Genomic DNA, 23511 nt, shown 5'->3' on the forward strand with positions numbered 1-23511 from the left:
TTGAACTTTTGTTAAATGTATTCCTAAGTATTTTACTCTTTTTGATTGTAAATGGAATGTTCTTTAATTTAACTTACAAATTGTTCATTGCTAGTATATAGAAATATAATTGATTTGTATATATTTATCTAATATCCTGCAACCTTGCTGAACTTGTTTATTAGCTCAAATAGTTTTCCGGTGGATTCCTTAGGATTTCTATACACAAGATCATGTTATCTTCAAATAGAGATAGTTTTACTTCTTCCTTTCCAGTCTAGATGTCTTTTAATTCTTTTTCTTGCCTGATTGCCCAGGCTAAAATCTCTAGCAAAATGTTGAATAGAAGTAGTAGTAGTGGATATCTTTGTATTTTCCCAATCTTAGGTGAGGAATTTTCATTCTTTCATCATTAATAGCATTCACCATGGGTTTTTCATAGATATCCTTTATCAGGTTGAGAATGGTCCCTTCTATGTCTTCTGTATTGAATTTTTTTTTTAAACCATGAAAGGGTGTTGGATCTTGTCAAATGATTTTTCTGAATCTTTGATTATTTTTATATCTTTTATTTATCTCTTCATTATATTCATGAGTATATTTATATACTTGAGTATATTTATATACTCTTGAGTCTTGAGTATATTTATAAGAATAATTTTAAAAGTCTTTCTCTGCTAATTGCATTATCTCTATGATTTCTAGAGGTGTTTCTATTGACCTAATTTCCTCCTTGCTATGAGTTACAACTGGCTTTTTCACATGTATAGTGATTTTTAATTGGATACTAGACATTGTGTTCACTACTTTCTTGAATGTTTGAATTTCGATCTCTTCCCTTAAAGCATGTTGGTGCTTGTTATTTAGCAGGCAGTTAGGTAACATGATTAAGTCCAAACCTTGCTTTTAAGATTTTTTTTAAAAGAGTGTGTCCAGAAGAGCCTTAAGTCTAAGGCTAATTTAATCTTGCTATTAAGGCAGGACTCTTCTGTTTAATGGGATCTTTCTATTCTGACAGGATGGAACATGAATGTCTCCTGTGTGAGCTCTTAGAATTGTTGACCTTATGATTATGACTCCTCAGCAGTTTTTCTTCACTCAGCCTAGTGGTTTTCCCGAATGTATGCACAGAGTAATATATAGCCAAAGGCTCAAAGCAACCTCTATGAAGATTTCTGGAGTTTTTTGTCTGTGTAGTTCTTTCCTCTCAAGTACATTGTCCTGACAATTTCAGCTAACTCAGCCTCCCTGAACTCCAATCTTTGTTTCCTCAACTCAATCAGACCACTCTGCTTTGCTTAAGTTCCCCCTCTCAGTCCTGCTGTCAAAGAATTGCATCCAGGTAAAATGCTAGGGTAATCATACCTCATGTGTTTCCCTTCTCGTAATCATAGTCTTGAACAGTCTCTTGTCCTCAATATGTAAAAATAGTTTTTAATATATTTTCTTCAGTTCTAGTTGTTTGTGTTGTGCTCCTTCCTGATTATAAGTGAAAGTTCTCCACATACTATTTAAATTATCCTTTTACTTGTCTATCTCCCATAGTAGACCATAAGCTCCTTAAAAACAGGAGCTTTCATTTATCTTTAAACTCCAATTCTTGTACAGTGCTTGTCATAACATATACAGAACACACAGCATGTGCTTAAGAGAGTGTGCTGAACTGAACTCAAATCATATAATTGAATTAAAATTTTTTATTATCCATGTTTTTGTCAATTAATTTAAAATGAACAGTTCTTTGAAAAAAATTAATAAACTCACATTTATGCTTCTGCTCCTTTAATAAATATTTAAAATGTAAACATAACTACATGCTAATAATTAAGAGAAGTATTCCAGGATACCATTACAATCTTTAAGAGATTTAAAAAGTGAAACAATATTTTATTCATTATTAACTGATTTATCAGACATTCTATGATAAAATGATAAAATATCTTTGTAAAACTTGGGCAAGAATGATAGAGAAATTTTGGACTTAAACATTCCTGAGGTAGAGAATGTATTATTTTTCTTAGTCCTAACTCTCTAGGCTAAATGGAAAAGGCATGGTTCCAAGACTGTTTCTTCCCTCCCAAAAAATAAGACAAGTGCATCAATTCCTTATGACACTTACACAACAGAAAGAATAAACACAATGTTTGTGGTAAAACTTTTTTCCCACTTTTCTACTGCCTCATTTTAATTTTGTTATTACTTTTATTTTTTAGCTTTATTGAGGTATAACTGATGTGGTGATAACTTTTTACTTCCTTCCACTGCTTAAAATCCAAGAAGTTCTAATCAAGCTAGGTTTTATGGCTATGAATATTAAACCAAATTAAGACAATGAAAATTCATTCCCATCTTTTGACATGTGAGTTTTCTTTCTCATATAACTGTACACACATTGCCTATCTTTAAAGAATACTAGCAAGCAAGGTGTGTAATATGCTTCCTCTTATCTAACATCCAAGAAAAACTGATTCACCAACTGGAAGAAATAAATAAGAGGGACATTTTGAGAAAAATGTTGTGACAATCATTATAGTCATTATTTTGAAGCCAAAAGTGATGGACCCTTTTATCTATGAATTATCAGATGTTCAAAATAAATAAACATTTATTAATTTCACAAATATATATTGAATACCAAATACCAATACTTCTAGGTGCTCAGGCCAAAAAAACTTGGAGTCAACTGTTAATGCCTCTCTTTCTCTCACACCCCACATCTAATCCATCATGAAATCCTACTTGTCCATCTTCAAAATTTATCCAGAATCCAAACACCTCTCACCATTTCAATTGCTTACAGTCTTAAACTAAGCCATCATTATCTCTGGTCTGGATTACTGCCACTTTTCCCTAGGTTTCTGTTTCTGCTTTTACCTCCATTAAGTGTGTTTTCAACTGAGGCCAAAGAAATCCTATTAGCATATGTGAGACCCTTCACTCCTGTGCTCAAAATTCTCCAATGACTTCTGATCTCACTTGGGTAAAAGCCAAAGTTTTTCGAATGGCCCACAGGTTTTAAATGATCTGAGTTCTTTTTCTTTAATTTTTATTGGAGTATAGCTGCTTTACAATGTTGTGTTAGTTTCTACTGTACAGCAAAATGAATCAGCTATACATATACATATATCCCCTCTTTTTTGGATTTCCTTCCCATTTAGGTCACCACAGTGCATTAAGCAGAGTTCCCTGTGCTATACAGTATGTTCTCATTAGTTGTCTATTTTATACACAGTATCAATAGTGTTTATGTGTCAATCCCAATCTCCCAATTGCTCCCACTCCCCCTTTCCCCCTTGGTATTCATACATTTGTCTCTATTTCTGCTATGCAAATAAGATCATTTATACCATTTTTCTAGATTCCACATATATGCATTAACATAAGATATTTGTTTTTCACTTTCTGACTTACTTCACTCTGTATGACACTCTCTAGGTCCATCCACAACTCTACAAATGACCCAACTTCATTCCTTTTAATGGCTGAGTAATATTCCATTGTATATATGTACCACATCTTCTTTATCCATTCATCTGTCAATGGACACTTAGGTTGCTTCCATGTCCTGGCTATTGTAAATAGTGCTGCAATGAACACTGGGGTACATGTGTCTTTTTGAATTATGGTTTTCTCAGGGTATATGTCCAGTAGTGTGATTTCTGGGTCATATGGTAGTCCTAGTTTTAGTTTTTTAAGGAACCCCCAAACTGTTTTCCACAGTGGCTGTATCTTGTCACCTCTCTGACCTCACGACCTCTCCTTCTACTCTAAAGACATTAGGCTCTTGGGACTTCTCTGGTGGTGCAGTAGTTAAGAATCCACCTGCCAATGCAGGGGGCACAGGTTCGAGCCCTGGTCCGGGAAGATCCCACATGCCGCGGAGCAACTAAGCCCATGCACCACAACTCCTGAGCCTGCACTCTAGAGCCCACAAGCCACAACTACTGAAGCCCGCGCACCTAGAGCCTGTGCTCTGCAACAAGAGAAGCCACCACAATGAGAAGCCCATGCACTGCAACGAAGAGTAGCCCCTGCTCACTGCAACTAGAGAAAGCACGCATGCAGCAATGAAGACCCAATGTAGCCAAAAATAAATAAATAATAAATAAATAAATTTAAAAAAACAACAACAACATTAGGCTCTTTGTTTTCCCTCGAAATCAGATTAGGCACAATCTCCCTTTGTAGGCTTTATATCAGCTATCCTTCTGTCTGAAATGCTCTTCCCCCAGATATTCATTTGGCTCATTCTCTTACTTCTTTCAGGCTTTATTCAAAACACACCTCATCAGTGAGGCCTTCCCAGGACATCTATGTAATATTGTAACACATACACATGCACGTCTGTGTGCACACACACACGCATACACATAAGGTATCCCTAGAAGGTGGAGAACCACTAGGTTGTGCAGGGCTGGCAAAACAAGTTGAGGAACTTGGTTTGCTATGTTTATCATGATACTGTAAAACATAATGTAACTACATTAAGAGGCTCATAGTAATAGTCCAGAACTAGTAATTCCTTCTAAAAATATATGGGTGTTAATATCTTGGCAACTTCAAGGGGTAAGAATAGCATCCACATCTGAAGTTAAAAACTAATAAATCAAGGAAGATATCAGGCAGTGGAAAGAAAACTCTAAGTAGCAGAAAATAATAAAATAGCTATGGAGAGATGAAGATGAAGATTATTCAAAACCCAATGTAACTGGCTGACTAACCAAAGTTATGGTCTAAAAGCTCAATGGGAAAGGTCAGAGGGGACAGCCAGCAGAAGAAGGAAGAGAGAAGAGGAAAATCAAGTATCAGGAAATAACTGATATGGTGGTACAAACTAGAAAAGGGAATGGAAGAGCAACCACTGACGGGACAGAAGACAAATGGAAACTAAAACTGCTCTGAGAAGAAAATGGCTCTAGTATGTGCTTAAAATTTGAGTAACTCCTTTCTCCACCAGCACCACCAGGGAGAAACAGTCACCATAAACAGTTTCACAGGTGAATTCTTTTGAACCTTGAAGGAGTTGATAATTCTAGTATTTACATTTTTTCCAGCTGGAGAAAGAAGAAAGCTTTTACATTCTTTCTGTTAAGTCAATACAACACACACAAAAAGATTAATCTCACTTATAAATACTGATGCAAAAATCTTAAAGAAAACATTAGAGACCACAGCTAAGTAAGGCTAATAATAGGATATTTATTAACAAAGTTCACTATGTTAATAGATTAAAGTGGGAAAAGCATATATGATCATCTCAAAAGGGGGAGGGTAGGGAGGGAAAGAAAAAGAGGGTAGAGAGAGTGAAGGAGAAGAAAGAGAGAGAAGGAGAAGAAAGAAAGTTTCAATCTGGTGTCATGATTAATAGTAAAACTCTTTCTAAGCTGGAGACAAAATCCAGAAGCCATAATGGAAAAGATTGATGAAGATGACTGCAAAAGTTTAACATTTCTATATGGCATTCAGACATATGCAGACACACAGAGAGACATATACATACATACTATAAGTATAGTCAAAGGTAAACAATAAACTAGGACACAAATTTATAACACATGACACAGGGCTAACTTCATTAATTTACAAAAAGCTCATATAAATCAGTAAGAATAAAAATACATAAAGATGAACAAAGAATATTAACAGATTGTTCACAGAAAAAGACAAATATAAATGGTCAATAAATTCAGATAAATTCAACATAGTGCAAAATCAAAGAGATGCTAATTAAACCAACAATGAAAATAACATCTTGACTTGTCAGATTGGCAAAGATTAAAGTCATTGATAATGCCCAGATTGGTAATGGTAGGAGATAATAATTTAGGAAAACAGGCATTTTCCTATGCAGTTGGTAGGAAAATTAATTCAGTGCTATAAGGAGTGTAATTTAGTATTAAGTCTCTTAATATTTCCCTTTGATTTAGCAATTTCATTAGTAGATTTTTACCACACAAATACATTCACAAAAGTACAGATAACATACTCAGATTATTAGAGGCCCTTGTTGTTGTTCATGTAGGTTGTTTCTTAATTTTTATTTTTATTTTATTTTGTTTTCTTCTTGAATCACCACCAGTCCCACCACCTGTGTACCGTTGCCCATCTTCACTGGGAATTCAGCTTCTTTCTGTAATTTTCAACTCTACCTCCCTACTGGCTCCAATCCATCAATATTTAAATATGTTCAAATATCCCCCATTTCAAAAAAGAAAAATGAAAAAAGGACAATCCCACTTTCCCACTAAAAACCCTCCCCTGACCTCACATCCTCCTGGGTTACTGGACTTTCTATCTTATCTGCAGAGAAACTTCTTCGAAGACTTATCTATGCTCATGGTCACCATTTCCTCTCCTCACTGCTCAACTCATTACAACCCGGCTTCTGCCCTTCTTCTCTAATTACCTCAATCTGTTGCTTTTCCTAAAGATCACCAGGGACATCCAACTGCTGCTTCTTAGTCCTTATGGTTGACAGTCTGGCAGCTTTGTCAAATATTCTCAAATACAACCTCAAATACTCTCTCCCCTAGGTGATCCCAACTTCACAGAGCAATGTATCCTTTCTTGAATGTGCCTAAATTTCTCGAAGCTCTTTCTCACACTCTGCTGGCTTTCTTCCTCTTCTTGAAAGTCGTGGTGTTACTCAGGGTTCTAGTATTTTCTTTCAATACACTCTCCCTGGGTGATTCCCCAAATTTAATAGCTCTAGCCCAAACCTCTCTCTGAGCTCTTAAGTTAAATATCTAACTATCTGACATCTAGACCCAAACCTCTCATTTGGCTAATCCCTAACACTTCAGGGCTCAGTCTGAAAGTCACTTGCTCAGGTAGTCCTTCCTTAACTACCTAGTCCAGGTTAGGTTCCCTTACATGTTCTCATATCAGTTTGTACTTCTCTTTTTGAAGCAGTCATCGATTTATAATTATCTCATTTATACTGTTGGAGATAGAGCATTAAACAAAACGAAGTCCCTGCCATTATGGAGATTAAATTTCATATGGAAACCCTACAGACGTTTTGAAAGTATAAAGAATGAACAGTATCAAGCACCATGAAAGCAAATCTGTTAAAATAAATTCATATTTCTGGAAGAAAGAACACAAAATAGGGGGCTCCTACATTATTTGTGGCATCAAGGACCTTTTTTCTCTATCATTTTTATAGAGGAGTAATTTACATAAAGTACATACATTTATAGCACACAATTTCATGAGTTTTTACCATCATATATACTGTGAAACCACCACCATAATCAAGAAATAATAGATTTCCATTAATCCCCCCAAATTCCTGTGCCCCTTTGCAGTTCATACATCCCAACCTAGGCAACCACTGATCTGCTTGTTGTCACTTTCTGATTGCTGTCACATAGTTTGCATTGTATATAGTACGTATTTTTCTGTGTCTAGCTTATTTCACTCACCATATCATTCTGAGATGCATCCATGGTGTGTGTCAGCAGATTTGTTATTTTTATTGTTGAGTATTCCATTGCATGGATATACCAGTTTTGTTTATCCATTCTCCTCTTAATCTTAATTAACCTCTTAACATTTAAGTTATGTTCAGTTTTATGAATAAAGTTGCTAAAAACTTGGTGGTGTGAACATATGCTTCATTTCTCTGGAGTATGTTTAACTTTTTAAGAAACTGTAAAACAATTTTCCAAAGTGGTTGTATGATTTATTTTACATTCTCATCACTACCATATGTATTTCAAGTGCTCCATATTCTTGTCGACATTTACTATGATAAAGCTTTTTAATTTTAATTAAGTGAATATACAGTGATATCACATCATGGTTTTAATTTGCATTTTCCTTATGACTAAAGATATTGAGTGTCTTTTCACATGTTCATTGGTCATTAGTATATACTCTTTTGCAAAGTTCAAATCTTTTCCCCCTTTTACAATCAGTTTTGTTGCCTTCTTATTAAGTTGTAAGAGTTCATTATATTCTGGATAATAGTACATTGCCAGATATGTATACTGCAAATATTTTCTCCAAGTCTGTGCTTTGATTTTTCATTTTTAAGTAGTATTTTTATATTTATTTTAAGTCCAATGTATTTTTTTCTTTTACGGTTTATGTTTCTGGGTCCTATTTTAGGTATCATTGCCTATTCCAAGATGGTGAAGGTTTCCTACTACGTTTTCTCTTAGGAGTTTCATAAATTCAGCTTTTATGTTTAGGTGTATGCCCATTCTGAGTTGATTCTTAATATGGTGTGAAGTAAAAGTTAAGAATCATTGTTTTGTAATTGATGAATGAATTTCCTTTACCCACTGAATTGCCTTGCTACCAGCGGTGAAAATCAGTTGACCATATATGCATACGTCTATTTCTGGACTCTTTTCCATTCCAGTGATCTATGTGCCTATTCTTAAGCCAATGACACATTATCTTGATTATTGTAGCTTTTTTTTGTTGTTGTTTTTTGTTTTTTGTTTTTTTTGATTATTGTAGCTTTTTAGCAATTTTGAAACCAGGGAGTATAAATCTCTAAATTTTGTTCTATTTTTTAAAAATTGTGGCTATTTTAAGTCATTTGTATTTCCATATAAATATTAGAATCTGCTTGTCGAGATTTAATAAAACTTAACGGGACTTTTACTGAGATTCTGTTGAACCTAAGATCCATTTGAAGAGAACTGACATATTAAAAAAATTGAATTTTCCAATCCCTGAACATGGTATATCTATTTATTTAGTTCTTCCTTAATGTCTCTCAGTAATGCTCAGTTTACAATGTAGAAGTCCTGCATGTCTTCTGTTAAATTTGTTCCTATGTTATTTTTTGATCCTGTTTAAATGGCATTTTTATTCCATTTTCTAATTGTTTGCTGTTAGCACATAAAAATTCAACTGATTTTTATACATCAATCTTGCATTACTTTATTCACTTATTAATTTTAGTAATTGTTTTGTAAATTCCTTACTATTTTCTACATAAACAATCATGTAATCTACTAATAGAGGCAATTTTATTTTTATTCTTTCTGATCTGTATGCCTTTTTTCCCCTTGTCTTGTTGCAATAGCTAAAATGGCTAGGACATCCAGAGACATATTGAATAAAAGTGGTATCAATGGGCACCCTTACCTTATTCTCAATCTTTGTGGGAAAGTATTTAATATGTCACCATTATATATGATGTTAGTATTCAATATTTCACCATTAAGTATAATGTTAGCTGTAGGCTTTTCATACAGGATACTTATCAGATCAAGAAAGTTCCCTTCTATTCCTGGTTTTCTGAATGTTATACAGAACTGTACAGATCCACTTACCAGGCCCCCTTTCCATTTCTTTATGTTATAGTTGTCATGTATGCATATGACATACATATATACAAATTGCCTCTACATTCATTATGAACTCCACAAGACAATATATTTTTTGCTTTAAGAAATCATATGTATTTTTAAAAATTAAGAGAAAACATAGGTACTTATATTTTATTTGCCATTTCTGTATATTTTAATTAAGATATGAGTTTGTCTCTGGTGTCATTTTTACTTCTATTTGGAGAGCTTCCTTTAGCATTTCTTGTTGTTCAGTCATGGTGGCAAAGAATTCTCTTAATTTTCCTTTACTTGAAAATGTCTTTATTTTACCTTTGTTTTTGAAGGATTTTTCACTGCATATAGAGATTTACTTTTCTTTCAACACTTTCATTATTCCACTATCTTCTTGACTTCATGGTTTCTAGTGACAAGTACACGGTCATTTGATTAATTGCTCCCTGTTTTCAAGATTTTTTTATCTTTGGCTTTTCAACAATGTCACTATTATTATGTCCCTAGGCATGAATTTTTTTGAATTTATCTTGTTTGGATTTGCTGAGCTTCTTGAATCTATGCATTAATATTTTTCAGCAAATTTAAGACATTTTCTGCCATGATTTCTTCAAATATATTTTCTGCCCCATTCTCTCTCCTCTCTCCTTCAGAAACTCTAATTATTTGCATGTTAGACCTTTTGAAATTGTCCCACAGGTCCCTGAGTTTCTATTTTTTTGTTTTGTTTTGTTTTGTTTCAATTTTTTCTCTCTTCTTCAGATTGGGTAACTTCTATTAATCCAGCTTTATGTTCATTGGCTCCTCTGTCAGCTCCATTCTGCTATTAAGTGACATTTTTATTTCAGATATTTTTCAGTTCTAAAATGCTCATTTGATTCTTTTTTACATTTTATATTTTTCTGCTGAGATTACCTAGCTTTTCATCTATTACAAGTGCATTTTTCTTAACTCATTGAGCATAGTTAATAAAGCTGCTATAAAGTTTTTAACTCCAATATCTAGATCACTGTGGTTTTGGCATCTCATTATTTTCTTTTGACATTAGGTCATGTTTCACTGATTCTTCACAGGTCAAGGAATTTTGGATTGCATCCTGAACAGTGTGAATATCATGTTGTGGAGATTTTGACTTTTTTTTTAAATAACAGCCATCCTAAATGGGTGTTAAGCAATATCTCATTGTGGTTTTGATTTCCATTTCCCTAATGACTATTTAGGTTGAACATCTTTTCATGAGCTTACTGGCCATTTCTTTGGAAAAATGGTCTATTCAAATCCTTTGCCCATTTTTTAATTGGGTTTTTTTTGGTTTGGTTTTGTTTTTTTGGTGTTGAGTTATGGTTTTTTTTTTAATATTCTGGGTATTAATCCCTTATCAAAGATATGATTTGAAAATATTTTATCCCATTCTGTGGGTTGTGTTTTTACTCTCTTGATAGTGTCCTTTGATGTACAAAAGATTTTAATTTTGACCAAGTATAGTTTATCTATTTTTTCTTTTATTGCCTGTGTTTTCAGTATCCAAGAAATCATCACCAAATGCAATGTCATGAGGTGTTTCCCATATGTTTTCTTCTAAGAGCTTCATTATTTTATTTTTTAAGTTTACGACTTTGATCCATTTTTAGTTAATTTTCATACATAGTGTAAGGTAAGGGCCCAACTTCATTCTTTTGCATGTGGTATCCAGTTTTCCCAGCAGCATTTGTTGAAAAGACGGTCTTTTCCCATTGAATGGTCTTGGCACCCTTATCAAAAATCATCTGACACAAGGGTTTATATTTGAGCTCTCTATTCTATTCCATTGTTCTATATGTCTGTCTTTATTCCAGTATCACACTGTTTTGATTACCATAGCATTTTACTAAATTTTGAAATCAGGAATTTTGAGTCCTCCAACTTTGTTCTTGTTTTGGCCATTTGGGATCCTTTGGGATTCCATACAAATTTTAGGATAGGTTTTTCTATTCATGAAAAAAATGCTGTTGAGATTTTGATAGAGATTTCATTGAATCTGTAGATTATTTTGGATAATAATACCATAGTAGCAATATTAAGTTTTCCAATCCATGAACATGGGATATCTTTCCATTTATTTAGGTCTTCTCTAATTTCTTTGAGTAATGTTTTATAGTTCTCAGTGTACAAGTCTTTAATCTCCTTGGTTATTTTTTTTCCTAAGTACTTTATTCCTTTTGATGCTATTATAAGTGGAATCTTGAAAGATTGCTCTTTGCTAGTACATAGAAATGCAACTAATTTGCAACTTTGCTATATTTATTAGCTTAAGCTGTTTGTTTTGCTAGTTTGTTTGGTTTTTTTTTTGTGGAATTGTTAGGTGTTCTACCTATAAGATTATGCCATCTGGGAACAGAGATAATTTTACTTCTTCCTTTCCAATTTGCATGTCTTTTGTTTCTTTTTCCTGCCTAACTGATCTGGTCAGAATTTCCAATACTATCGCGAATAGAAATGGTCATATCCATGACTTTTTAAAGAAAGGTAGTTTTAGAGTATCTCCTAAGGTTAATACCTATTTAAACTTGTGTTCTACACCTGTGATCATTAAATAGCAGTAAACATGAATATTATCTAAGGGACTTAAAAAATTATGTTCCATATCCTGATTCAATAAATCTGAGATGAGACTCAAGCATTTAATATATTTTTTTAAAACTTCCCAGATGTGTGCCTATGGTTAAGAACCTCTGTCCTACACTCTCTACCCGAAGTAATTTATCTCTGAGAACCTCATTTCCTTCATCTATAAAATTAAACTAATTAAAAAGTATAATCCCTATATTAGTAAGGGTTTAATTATGTTCCCGGTAGCATTCTATGTACTTAAATATTATTTCATTGAATCCTCACAACAACCTTGTTAAGGTCATTATTATTATCCTCTGTCTTTACAGATGAGGAAACTGAGGCAAAGAAAACTTAAGCATCTTGCCCCAAATCACATATTACTCTCTGCTGGTTCTCCCCTTGCCCTCTTTGACATCTCTGTCTCATTCTTCTTCTCTTCCTTTCCTTAAATGTTATGCTTTCCCAGTTTCTGTCTTTGGTCTTCGGTCCTCCTCTATGTTCCCTCTACAGGTTCCCTTTGAATTATGTCACCAACTCCTCTGTATTCCCAAACCCAATACTCTAGCTCTGATCTCTCTTATCAGCTTCACGACCAAATTTCCACCTGCTACCTGGGCATTTCCACCTGTTTATCCCACAGACATCTCCAACTAAAACTACCTGAAATAAAACTTAATCTTTTTGTCCAGAAAAGGCTATAGTTCACCTCCACCTCTGCTCTTCCTCCTGGTACCATATTCTACCCAATCTCTTAAGTTTGAAAACTGTGATTCATGCTTGACTTTCTATATATCTGTTTACATTAATCAGTGATACAGTCCTATCATTCTTCCTAAACATCTCTTTAATTCATCGTCTCCTCTCTTTGGTAACTTCTTTAGTTCAGGATCTTATCACAAACTGCAATAACCTGCATACTACTGTTTCTGAAATGAAATTCTCCCCACCTCGCTGTGTAACCGTGTTTCCTAGTTTAAACTGCATTGATGGTAAAATGAGGATCACAGCAACAGTATTACCCTTATTATAGCTTCTATCACATTTTACTATAAACATTTGCTTATGGATTTGATCCCTTCACTTTTTAGTTTTACATCTCCAGGACCTAAAAGAGTAGTTAACACATAACAGATAGTGAACAGATTTGATTACTAAATAAATGATCAATGCTTATGTCACATCTACTTCTAAAGAATTTGAGACTGCTCACAATAAAAGATACATACCATTAAGATAAAAGTAAAAGAATAGCTATGCAATAACCCAATTTACTTATGAAAAAGTTAAATTTCTGGAAAAACCATTAATTCAAAATAAGTTATTTTCAATAATATCAGATAAATGAGGTGGTACTATGTATTCATACCCATTTTCAGAATGTTTGCCTCGTTTTCTAAGTCAGATATTTGAATCTTGACATTTTCTTTCACCAAAAGCTCTCGTTTCTTTGTTATATCATACTCATTATTGAAGTCTGTAATTTCCTTAATAAATTTTTCTTCCTCCTCTGTCACTTTTCTCTTTGTAGCCTCCTGAAAAATGGAAACAAAGGAACAAATATAGGTGTTAATTGCAACAATATTTTTCCTTAGTGATTTAAAATGCAATCATTTGGAAATATTAACAACAAAATAGAAAATTATACTTCCTGGGATTAAAATGCTATACTCCTCCAGCAGTATTAATTAAAAAACTGAAGTTATTACATAGTAACAACCAACTATATTCATGTGAAAGATTTACCCTTAATGTTTTAGGACAATTATTGAGGTAGAAATTCTACCACCCATCATTATGTATGCATTTGTTTGTGTATTAAACTTACAGCCATATATGCCGTTTTTTCATTGCAAAATGGGTGGTAAAATAATTAAATAACCAAAGTTGAAAATGAAAGTCTACACGCAAAGGAATTACTGTCTTACAGGATAAAAAAGAAAAACAAAAAAGGAAATCCAAGAAAACCTTTTAAAATTTAGACAATGAAGGTAAAATTACATATTCATTTCAAATTCAGTTCTAAATAATAGCTACATTTCATGAAATGTCAACATGGAGTAGAAATAAGAATTTACAAAAACTTTAAACAATGCTAGTACCTAAATTTTTGACAATGGTAGAACCTAAACATTACTGCATTTTCCTAGTTTTTTTCTAAGAAATGTAACTAATTATGAGCTACATTTGGAAACTGGCCATGTCATTCATAACCATTTGGTGGTTGATTCTGACTTTAGAGATTTATTTTTAATATTTTAAAATGCATTTTTTCAAAATGGCAGTTAGTTACAAATCATATTCCTAAACTGTCCTTATCATTTAAAACTACTGAGTCTGTTGGCTCTGACTTATTATAAAAAGATAAACAAAATCTATCTTTTCACCCACATCCATTAGTATGCCTAAAGTGTGAACCTCTCTGCCTTTCAAAAGCATTAAAACCAAGGTCTTGAAGCCTGAGCAATTCAAATCAATTTCACTATTTCTTTTATGCTTATTACAATTGCAAATAATTTCTATACTGCATGCTGCCAATAAAATTCTTTCAAACTATATTACTCTACCAACTGGTTTAAAATAGCACTTAATAATGTTCCATATCTGAACATGACTATCTGCCAATATGCATACGGATAATTTTTTCTAAAAGTACACCTAAGTATATTTTAATACTTTTTGATACAGTTAGTGAAATAAATTTTTCCAAGTGGCTGGAGACTTACAAACGTTTGGAGAAGCATATTCCTTTGGCTTGTAATTTCACTGCACTGTCTTTCTAAGGCATTTTCATGAGTTTTCAAAAGCTGTAAGAGGAAGGCTTTTTCAGAAAACTGCTGAATCTTTAAAGTAAAAAAAAACAGAAATCAGAATGAAACAATTAGACATTTTAGGGTACCTTAGTTAATAGAACAGATCTGTACAGTATAAAATTTTTATATTAATCTTTAAAATGAAAAATAAAATTCACATTAGACATCTTACTTTATATGCTCTATCTTAAATTATTTTACAAATGCTTTATAATTATAATTTTTATAATCTCTTCCCCTAATAAGACTATAGGTGCCTCAAGGGCAGAGAATGTGTTTACTTTTTTCCTTTCTAATACCTAGCACAATTTGTACCTTAGGTACTAAAGCTTTTTGATGACACACATTGAAATCTGCTTTAAGACAGCTTGTTTTAAAGAACAAATTTCTATTCTCATCACTTACATGAAAGATATGGATGAATAAATCATGACTAATCAAATTATGAGATAAAATCTAAAAACCACAGGCAAAAACCTAGTCCCATGACTATAGTTATACCAAATAAAACACAAATCTGCTAAAGTCTTCAAATGGGTTTTGAGAACTCATTTTTTATTTTAGTACCTCATTTGGTTCTAACTAGCAAAAGATAAAATAAACATTAATATTAGATATGTAACTGTTATTTCATTTGGGCTGTAAAGAATAGCATCTCTTGAGACCATGAACATTGAAATGAAAGTCAGGAAGCTTTAATATATAAAAGCTAAAAATGATGCCAGACTGGAAATAATCTTTCCACTACATTCACTACTGGCCCTCATAAGAAAGCATCACTTCAAATCTGGGGCTGTTCCCATCTCCACAGAGAAAAGGAAAAGGAAATAAATTCAACTTAAATTGCAGAAAGCATGATTTATGTTAGCTGTAAGAACTTCCTCAAGGTGAGAGACAGGTTGTGAAATCTCTGTCCCAGAAGATATTGAATAATAAAGAGCTTAGGAATAGTTTAGTCCAGAGGCAAAGGGTTGGCCTAAAAGACATTTTGAAATGATATGGCTAAAAAGCCCTAGAAATACTGGCATTAAAAAGAAAGCAGCTGAAATAAAACAGAAAATATGATCTTAAATTTATATAATATCATAGCCCATCTGCCCATACCTTCAGCACTTGGTGCTGATTTCATCAACTTTATCTTAAGAAAGACATCAATAGAGAAAGATTAGAAAGGTGCAATTTACATGACCAAAGGAATTCAGAAAATACTTTCAAAATTGGGGGAAGGGAGAATGGGCAGTTAGTATTTTACTGTCTGAGAAGACAGAAATTAGAAAACATATGGTCTGATCTATAAAATTATATAGAAACTGGTAACAATGGTGAACAAGAGTATGATCATGAATTTTAGCACATTTATTTTGAATAAGAAAATACTTCTGAGCTATTTAGTATATATTATATAAATGAGAATAAAATGAGTTCCAGAGAAGTAATACCTTAACAAAGGTTATATAATTAATTAGGGGCAAACCCAGGACTAAAATTCAGGTCTTCTGACTTTATTGCCTCTAAATCATGATACTAATATGTAAATATGAGAACTATTTCAAAGTAGCAAAAAGATACTTTTGGTACTAAAAAGGGACTTCAGTCTCTGACAACAGCATAAATTGAAAGTATATAAGTTTAAGAGACAGAAAAATTACCAAATACTAGGTCCATCAGAATTTATTGAGAAAAGGTTGCTTGCAGTATATTCCTAACTCTCAGAGTTGCAATTATGAACAATAACCATGAATGTTTACAAAACTGCTTTGAGACCAAACATCAGGCTGGATAAATTTTGGTTTAATCCAATTAGGTATTTCATTTAACACGCCTTTCAGAATCAAAATTCCTAAATTCTGATTCTGTTTCTACCACTGATCTGTAGTCAAACCTGCACTGAAAACCAAAAATGGAGAAAATATTATTTATCAAACTAAGGAATTTTAAAATAAGACAAGCAAATTTATCACTCGAATTCACAAAAGCCTTATGTTAAGGACTCAGAAATTAAGGTGCTCTGTTTCCAGCTATCACTAAGACCTAAAATTATCACTGAGCTCATGTCTTCTTTCTTAAAAGGGAAAATAACAATTATTAAGGAGAGATATTAGACATATTGGCATTTAATTGGAATGTTTTACCATAACCTGAAAAGATGAAACCTATATACCCCAAATGAAAATCAGACAGCTGTTCAAAAGATCTATAAGAAGGGTAGAGCTATAATTTTCCTCTTCCCTAAAATTCTATGTAAATTATCCATTTTGAGGTCTTTTCTATTTTTTTTGTTTTCATTCTTATTATTGGTGTACTCTTCATTCTTACTTTCTGTTTTACACTCTGTCTTTATCTTTTACTCATACATTTTCCTCTTTTAATCAAGATCTAAAAAGCCCCAGAGAATCAATAACTACAGAAAGATTACAGTAACATTAATTTTTAAATTTACTTAGGATCTGTGATGAAAACATTTAATGCATAATGGAATTGGCAAGTAGGGAAAAGAGAGTAAAAGAGAAAGAAGCAGGACTTTGGAAAAGCTCAAGTTAGGAAGGTCAAGAAAGAATAGATTGCCTACGCTGACTCACAAGTTGAGGAAGGCAGTTAAGTTATGGTTGCAGAAACTACATGGGGTCTAATATTATTAGACCTTCTATTTTAATGGAACTAATGGGACAAACGCCTTAGGATTTATCCAGTTCCACTCTACCAAGTATAAGTTATTAACTCTCACTACTAAAAAAAGCTTTTCAAGACCACCTATTTGCAGAATGTGTTTCTCATTGTTCCTTTTGTTCTTCCTGTTATCACAACTCATTTCTTAAATTACTTTTCGCATTCTTGCTTTTGAAAACCAGACCTACTGATGTATAAATATTCCAAATATAACCCTGAAGATGTTGATAGGATCACAAGATGAGGTCATTTCACAGAATAAATTATCATCAGAAATCTCTCTCACCTTTCTTTTGTCACAAAAGTGATGGGTAGGAATCAGAATTGGGAAGATACTAGAAGAGATGTAAAATTGTAATTTAAAAAGATATTTTTGAACTTATCTGAGTCAGGTTTGAATTGAGGCACTATCTTATATCCATGGTAGCCTGGACATCCATGATAAATAAAAACTTAAGAAACTACTGGCTGTATCTGCTAAATTACCCAGGGATCTCAAGGGGCTACAAATGATAAAAAGAAAAGGGTGGAAGGTTCAAATTTCTCTTTCTAATCTCTTTCCTTCCTCTGACTACAAATGAAATGAAAATATTTGCGCGCAGCCTTAAAGTTATATGCTAGAATCAAACAGCCAAGCTTTGTCAGAAAATATTGCTGTTTTGGAAAATTTTAATTTATAACAGTGCCAACACTCTGGTTAATTTTACTTCTCTCAGAAATAAACACTTTTTTTCCCCTTTCCCTGTCTTATTTTTCCTGGGATATTTGATTTTTCAAAAGAGCTTGTAGTTTCCCCAGTCAGTTGACTTATCTGGTCAACTAGGTCAGTTTTCAGCATAGCCATGATTTGTGACTCTTCACCACTCTTGCTGCTTGGGCACCCTTAGGTATTTTTCTACCAGAATAACTTGAAAATTGAGAATGACTGAGGATTTGAAATTAATGTTTGGGTCCAAGTAAGCAAAGTACAAAGTACAATCTACACTTTGTTGTGGTTGCTGTTGCTTAAAATAATTTCAGGCTTTAGGAACTGGTATTTTGCTGACTAAATGCTCTGCCCAAGAGTAAAACAGGCAACACTATATAAGAAAACATCATGAAAGTTAGGTAGAAGATTTCACATTTGTAATCATAGCAACTGGGGAAATAATGCGTTTGTCATGACTATGATAAAAGACGTTTCAACACTAGAGTACATCAATGAATACTGTATCAATTGCAGATATTAACTTTTTAAAAAAATAGATCTATTTTTTATAAATATATTTCTTAACCACAGATGCAATGCTTAAAGAAGAACTCACTATGACACAGTAATCCTAATATAGTAAGCAAGGAAGGTTCAATATTAGTAAATATTAGTCCTTATAATGGCTTATAAGGCTTTACATGATTGCACTCTTATTCCCTCTCTAATCTAATCTTCTGCCAGTTTCCTCCTCAATCACTCCTCTCTAGCCACACTGGCCTCCTTGTTATTCCCCGAACATCCAGCCACACTCTCTCCTCAAGGCCTTTGCACTGGATATTCTATGCCTGGAAATCTCTTTCCCCAGATTCCTCATGGTTCATTCCTTCATCTCAGTCAAGTCTTGGCTCATCTCTCATCTTTTCATTAAGGATTATCAGGATGCCTGATAAGACCACTGCTATTTACGTCTGTTCTGGAAGTTCTTGTTAATGCAGTATGTCAAGAAAAGGAACAAGAGATAACAATTATTTAAAAAGCTGGCACAGGGCTTCCCCGGTGGCGCAGTGGTTGAGAATCTGCCTGCTAATGCAGGGGACACGGGTTCGAGCCCTGGTCTGGGAAGATCCCACATGCCGCGGAGCAACTAGGCCCGTGAGCCACAACTACTGAGCCTGCGTGTCTGGAGCCTGTGCTCCGCAAGAAGTAGAGGCCGCGATAGTGAGAGGCCCACGCACCGCAATGAAGAGTGGCCCCCACTTGCCACAGCTAGAGAAAGCCCTCGCACAGAAACGAAGACCCAACACAGCCATAAATAAATAAATTAAAAAAATTAAAAAACGCAGTTCAAGTACTTTCTAAAAAAAAAAGCTGGCACACAATTCTCTTTTGTTTGTTTGGGCAAATGTGATTACTGTGTACCTAATAAATCCAAGAAAATCTACTGAGAAACTTAGAAATAAAAAAGAATTCAGTAAAACGGCTAGTAACAAAATAAATACCAAAAACTAGTATTTTTTCTATTTACCAACAATAAATAGAAAAAAGCATGGAAAAGATCCCATTTACAAAACCGAAAACTAAACAAAACACAAATAAACTTAATATGAAGTATGTGGGATCTATATGAAAAAGCCTGCACTGAGGAACATAAAAGAAGGTATAAATAAATAGAAAGATATGTGATATTCTTTTTTTTAAAAATAAATTTATTTATTTATTTATTGGCTGAGTTGGGTCTTTGTTGCTGCGTGTGGGCTTTCTCTAGTTGCGGCGAGCGGAGGCTACTCTTCATTGCAGTGTGTGGGCTTCTCATTGCGGTGGCCTCTCTCGTTGTGGAGCACGGGCTCTAGGTGTGCGGGCTTCAGTAGTTGTGGCATGTGGGCTCAGTAGTTGTGGCTCATGGGCTCTAGAGCACAGGCTCAGTAGTTGTGGTGCACTGGCTTAGCTGCTCCGCGGCATGTGGGATCTTCCCAGACCAGGGATCTAACCTGTGTCCCCTGCATTGGCAGGCAGATTCTCAACCACTGTGCCACCAGGGAAGCCCCTATGCTATATTCTTGAATGTGAAGATTCAGAGTTGTAAATATATCAGTTCTCCCCAAATGAACTTAGTATAATCTTAATTATAACCCCAATACTTTTACTTTGTTGGAACTTGAAAAAATGATCTCAAATTTATCTAGGAAAACAAAACAAAACAAAATAAAAAAGAATCAGGAAATTCCTGAAAAACAAATTGTCATTCCACAGGGTCAAAGATATTTTAAAGCTAATGTAATTAAGTGAATATGATACTGGTGCCAAAACAAATAGATTAACAGAATAATATAGAATATTTAAAAACAAACACAAATATACAGTTTCACATATATATAACACACACACACACACACACACACACACACACACATATATATATCATAGTCAATGAGAAACATGTGACATTTACCCAGGCAAAAATGGAGAATCATTTTTATTTAAATTAAAGAAAAAAACCTGTAAAAGTATTGGAAAAAGACATTGTTTAAACAATGAATTTCAGAAACAAACAAAAGGATTAAAAATTCTAGCAACATAAACATTCTAAATTTTGATTAAAAAATCATAAAAAACCAAGCTACAAATAATAAAATTTGCAACAAATGACAAAGAAAGGGTAATACCTATAGCACATAAAAAGCTAGAATTCAGGGAGAAAAAGACAAGGAAAGGATATGAATAGGCAAAGCACAAAGTAAATATGAACAATCTGAACAAATGAAAAAATATAAGTAAACTAAAAAGTTCAAATTAAAACCATAAAAGATGCCATTTTTCTTGTATTTGTTAAAAAAATCAATAATTTCTATTGTACAAATAGTGATATTGGGGGAATATAAACTGGAACTTCTCTGGAGGACAATTTGGAAATTATCAAGAGCTTTAAAAGTACAGTTGACCCTTGAACAACACGGAGGTTAGGGGCGCTGACCCTTGCTGCAGTCAAAAATCTGCATATAGGGACTTCCCTGGTGGTGCAGTGGTTAAGAATCCGCCTTCCAATGCAGGGGACATGGGTTCGACCCCTGGTCCAGGAAGATCCCACATGCCATGGAGCAACTAAGCCCGTGTGCCACAACTACTGAGCCTGTGCTCTAGATCCCGCCAGCCATAACTACTGAGCCTGCGCACCTAGAGCCCATGCTCCACAGCAAGAGAAGCCACCGCAAGGAGAAGCCCGTGCATCTCAACAAAGGGCAGCCCCCACTCGCCACAACTAGAGAAAGCCCCGCGTGCAGCAACAAAGACCCAACGCAGCCAATAAATAAATAAATAAATTTATTTTTTAAAAAACTGCATATAACTTTACAGGTGGCTCTCCATGTCCACAGTTCTAATCCACACATTCAATCAATCGGATCATGTAGTATTGTCGTATTTATTTTTAAAAATCCTCACATAAGTGGACCCATGCAGTTCAAACCTATGTTGTTCAAGGGTCAACTGTACCTACCCATTGACATTGCAATTTGATTTCTAGGACTTTATCCTAAAAACATAAGTGCACACAGATGTATGTATAAAAGTATCATCACAGTGATATTAATAACAGTAACTATTAATAGTAATAGTAAACACTTATCAATAGAAAACTAGTTAACTAAAATATGGTATAGCCATTTACTATGCTACCATTAAAAACTGCTTATTTAGATATATATTTACTGATATACCCAGGGTATAGTGAATGGAAAAAAGCAAATCATTTAAGAAAAAAAATACATGCAATTAAACAATTCTGAAAGAAAACCTATGAAAATATTAACTATATGGCAGAACTATAGGTGGTTTTCACTCTGCTTTTTGCCTATCTCTATCTTTTGAATATTGCAATAAACAGGTATTACTTTTATGAAGAGTTAAAATAATAGAGCTAGTTCAATTCAGCAAAAAACAAACAAAAAACTGCACGTTCACCAAATATAATGGCATCAGATCCTCAGAATTTCCCAGGAGTATATCCACTCTTCCAGTAGGGACATAAGTAAGCACTCTTAATAAAGACTGAGAGGAGCAGGAGCTCATAATAAAGAGGAAAAGAACATTTTAGAGTAACAGCCTGATCTACTTTCCTACTGTGGTGGTCACGTATCTCCCATTCCTTCTGCATTTCTGTCTTCTCTTGAGAGAAATTGATTAGAATTTTAACCAAGGGAAACCGGACTATATTTAAAGCCATGGAACTAGTTTTAATCAAAGAAGCTGAGGTAGGCAACCTTTCAACTTATCTTGAAGTTTTAATTCAGGCAATAACAATTCATAAGACCACACAAGCACCAAAGGCTATATAAGAAATTTTTCCTGCAGCATCGAGATCACAGGCACAGCTATGAATAGCCAGTTTGCCTTTGACTGTTTCCATACACCTTTCCTGAACCCTTCTGGTGTTCCAAAGTCTACAGATAACCTACATCTACCCTTCTCAAAGTAACCCTCCATCTCCAAAATTTTTCTTCCCCTTTTCCTCAAAATAAACTCCCATTTCTAGAGAACTGCTGATTCAGCTAGATATTAATCTGATTAGGGAAAGAAGAGTAAAGTACAAATACTGATAGGCCAAGAACATTCTGTAACGATACTTCTTAATCTGAAAGACTCTCGCTGGGGAGCTACTTTGAAATAAGGTGACTTCCGTGCAATTTGGCAACTTAGGAGGCAGGACCTCACCTTACCTATTACTACATCTTCCTGTTCTGTCAGGATATAAGACAATAGAATGCTGAGGGTAGTGATTTTTCATGTACTGCTTTTAATGGAAGATCTATAAAACGTCACAGATTCTTTAAAACATACATTTTCCTCCTCATAATAAGAAAACTTGGCACATGATCAAGAAAAGATCACACCTCAGTCAAGTATTCCACTAACACTAGAAATTGGGTTGGGGATATTCACATCAACCTGTCAAACAGCAGTTTTAGTTTTAAGAAGACAGTTCATTCTTCAAGAACTCAAGAAAACAAGAATGGGACAAAGAACAATTTATATATTATAACTGTTGGCAAAACGCAAGTCTGAACAGTTCTCACAGAATAACAACATACACTCTACAAAAATACCGTCACAGAAGAGAAAAAGAGAAGTGCCTGACAGATTATAGAGAAAGAGTATTAATACACCTATAATAATTTTACTACAAAGTACAAAAATTTTTTTTGTTAATCAACTACTTGATGTCAAGAGGATGCAAACAAAGATATGTCCACTAAAAAACAAGAGCAAGCAAGGACATAAGAGAATAAGATAAAAATACAAGCTGAGATAAAAAGACAGAAAATTTTTAAAAATGTAAAAAAGACAGCAACACAGAACTTAAATTTGCAGAGAGTATTAAATAATAGAACTAACACTGCAAAAGATGGAATCGGTGATATAAAGTATAAAGGACTGTCCAATACTGCTGAAACTAGCAAATAACAGAAGATAA

At 33.8% G+C, this 23511-nt stretch overlaps 1 protein-coding gene across 1 annotated transcript in view; it reads right to left on the minus strand.

Annotated features, from left to right (window-relative positions):
- CCDC172 (coiled-coil domain containing 172) overlaps nucleotides 1-23511 on the minus strand; it is a 63334-nt gene that overhangs the window by 21939 nt on the left and 17884 nt on the right. Inside the window, exons 4-5 of the mRNA XM_036829205.1 lie at nucleotides 14600-14716; nucleotides 13243-13408 (exon numbers count right to left, since the gene is read on the minus strand). Coding sequence (XP_036685100.1) covers nucleotides 13243-13408; nucleotides 14600-14716 — 283 coding nt within the window. The remainder of the gene's footprint in view (nucleotides 1-13242; nucleotides 13409-14599; nucleotides 14717-23511) is intronic.

This window comes from Balaenoptera musculus, chromosome 16 (assembly GCF_009873245.2).
Source record: "Balaenoptera musculus isolate JJ_BM4_2016_0621 chromosome 16, mBalMus1.pri.v3, whole genome shotgun sequence".
Taxonomy (NCBI): domain Eukaryota; kingdom Metazoa; phylum Chordata; class Mammalia; order Artiodactyla; family Balaenopteridae; genus Balaenoptera; species Balaenoptera musculus.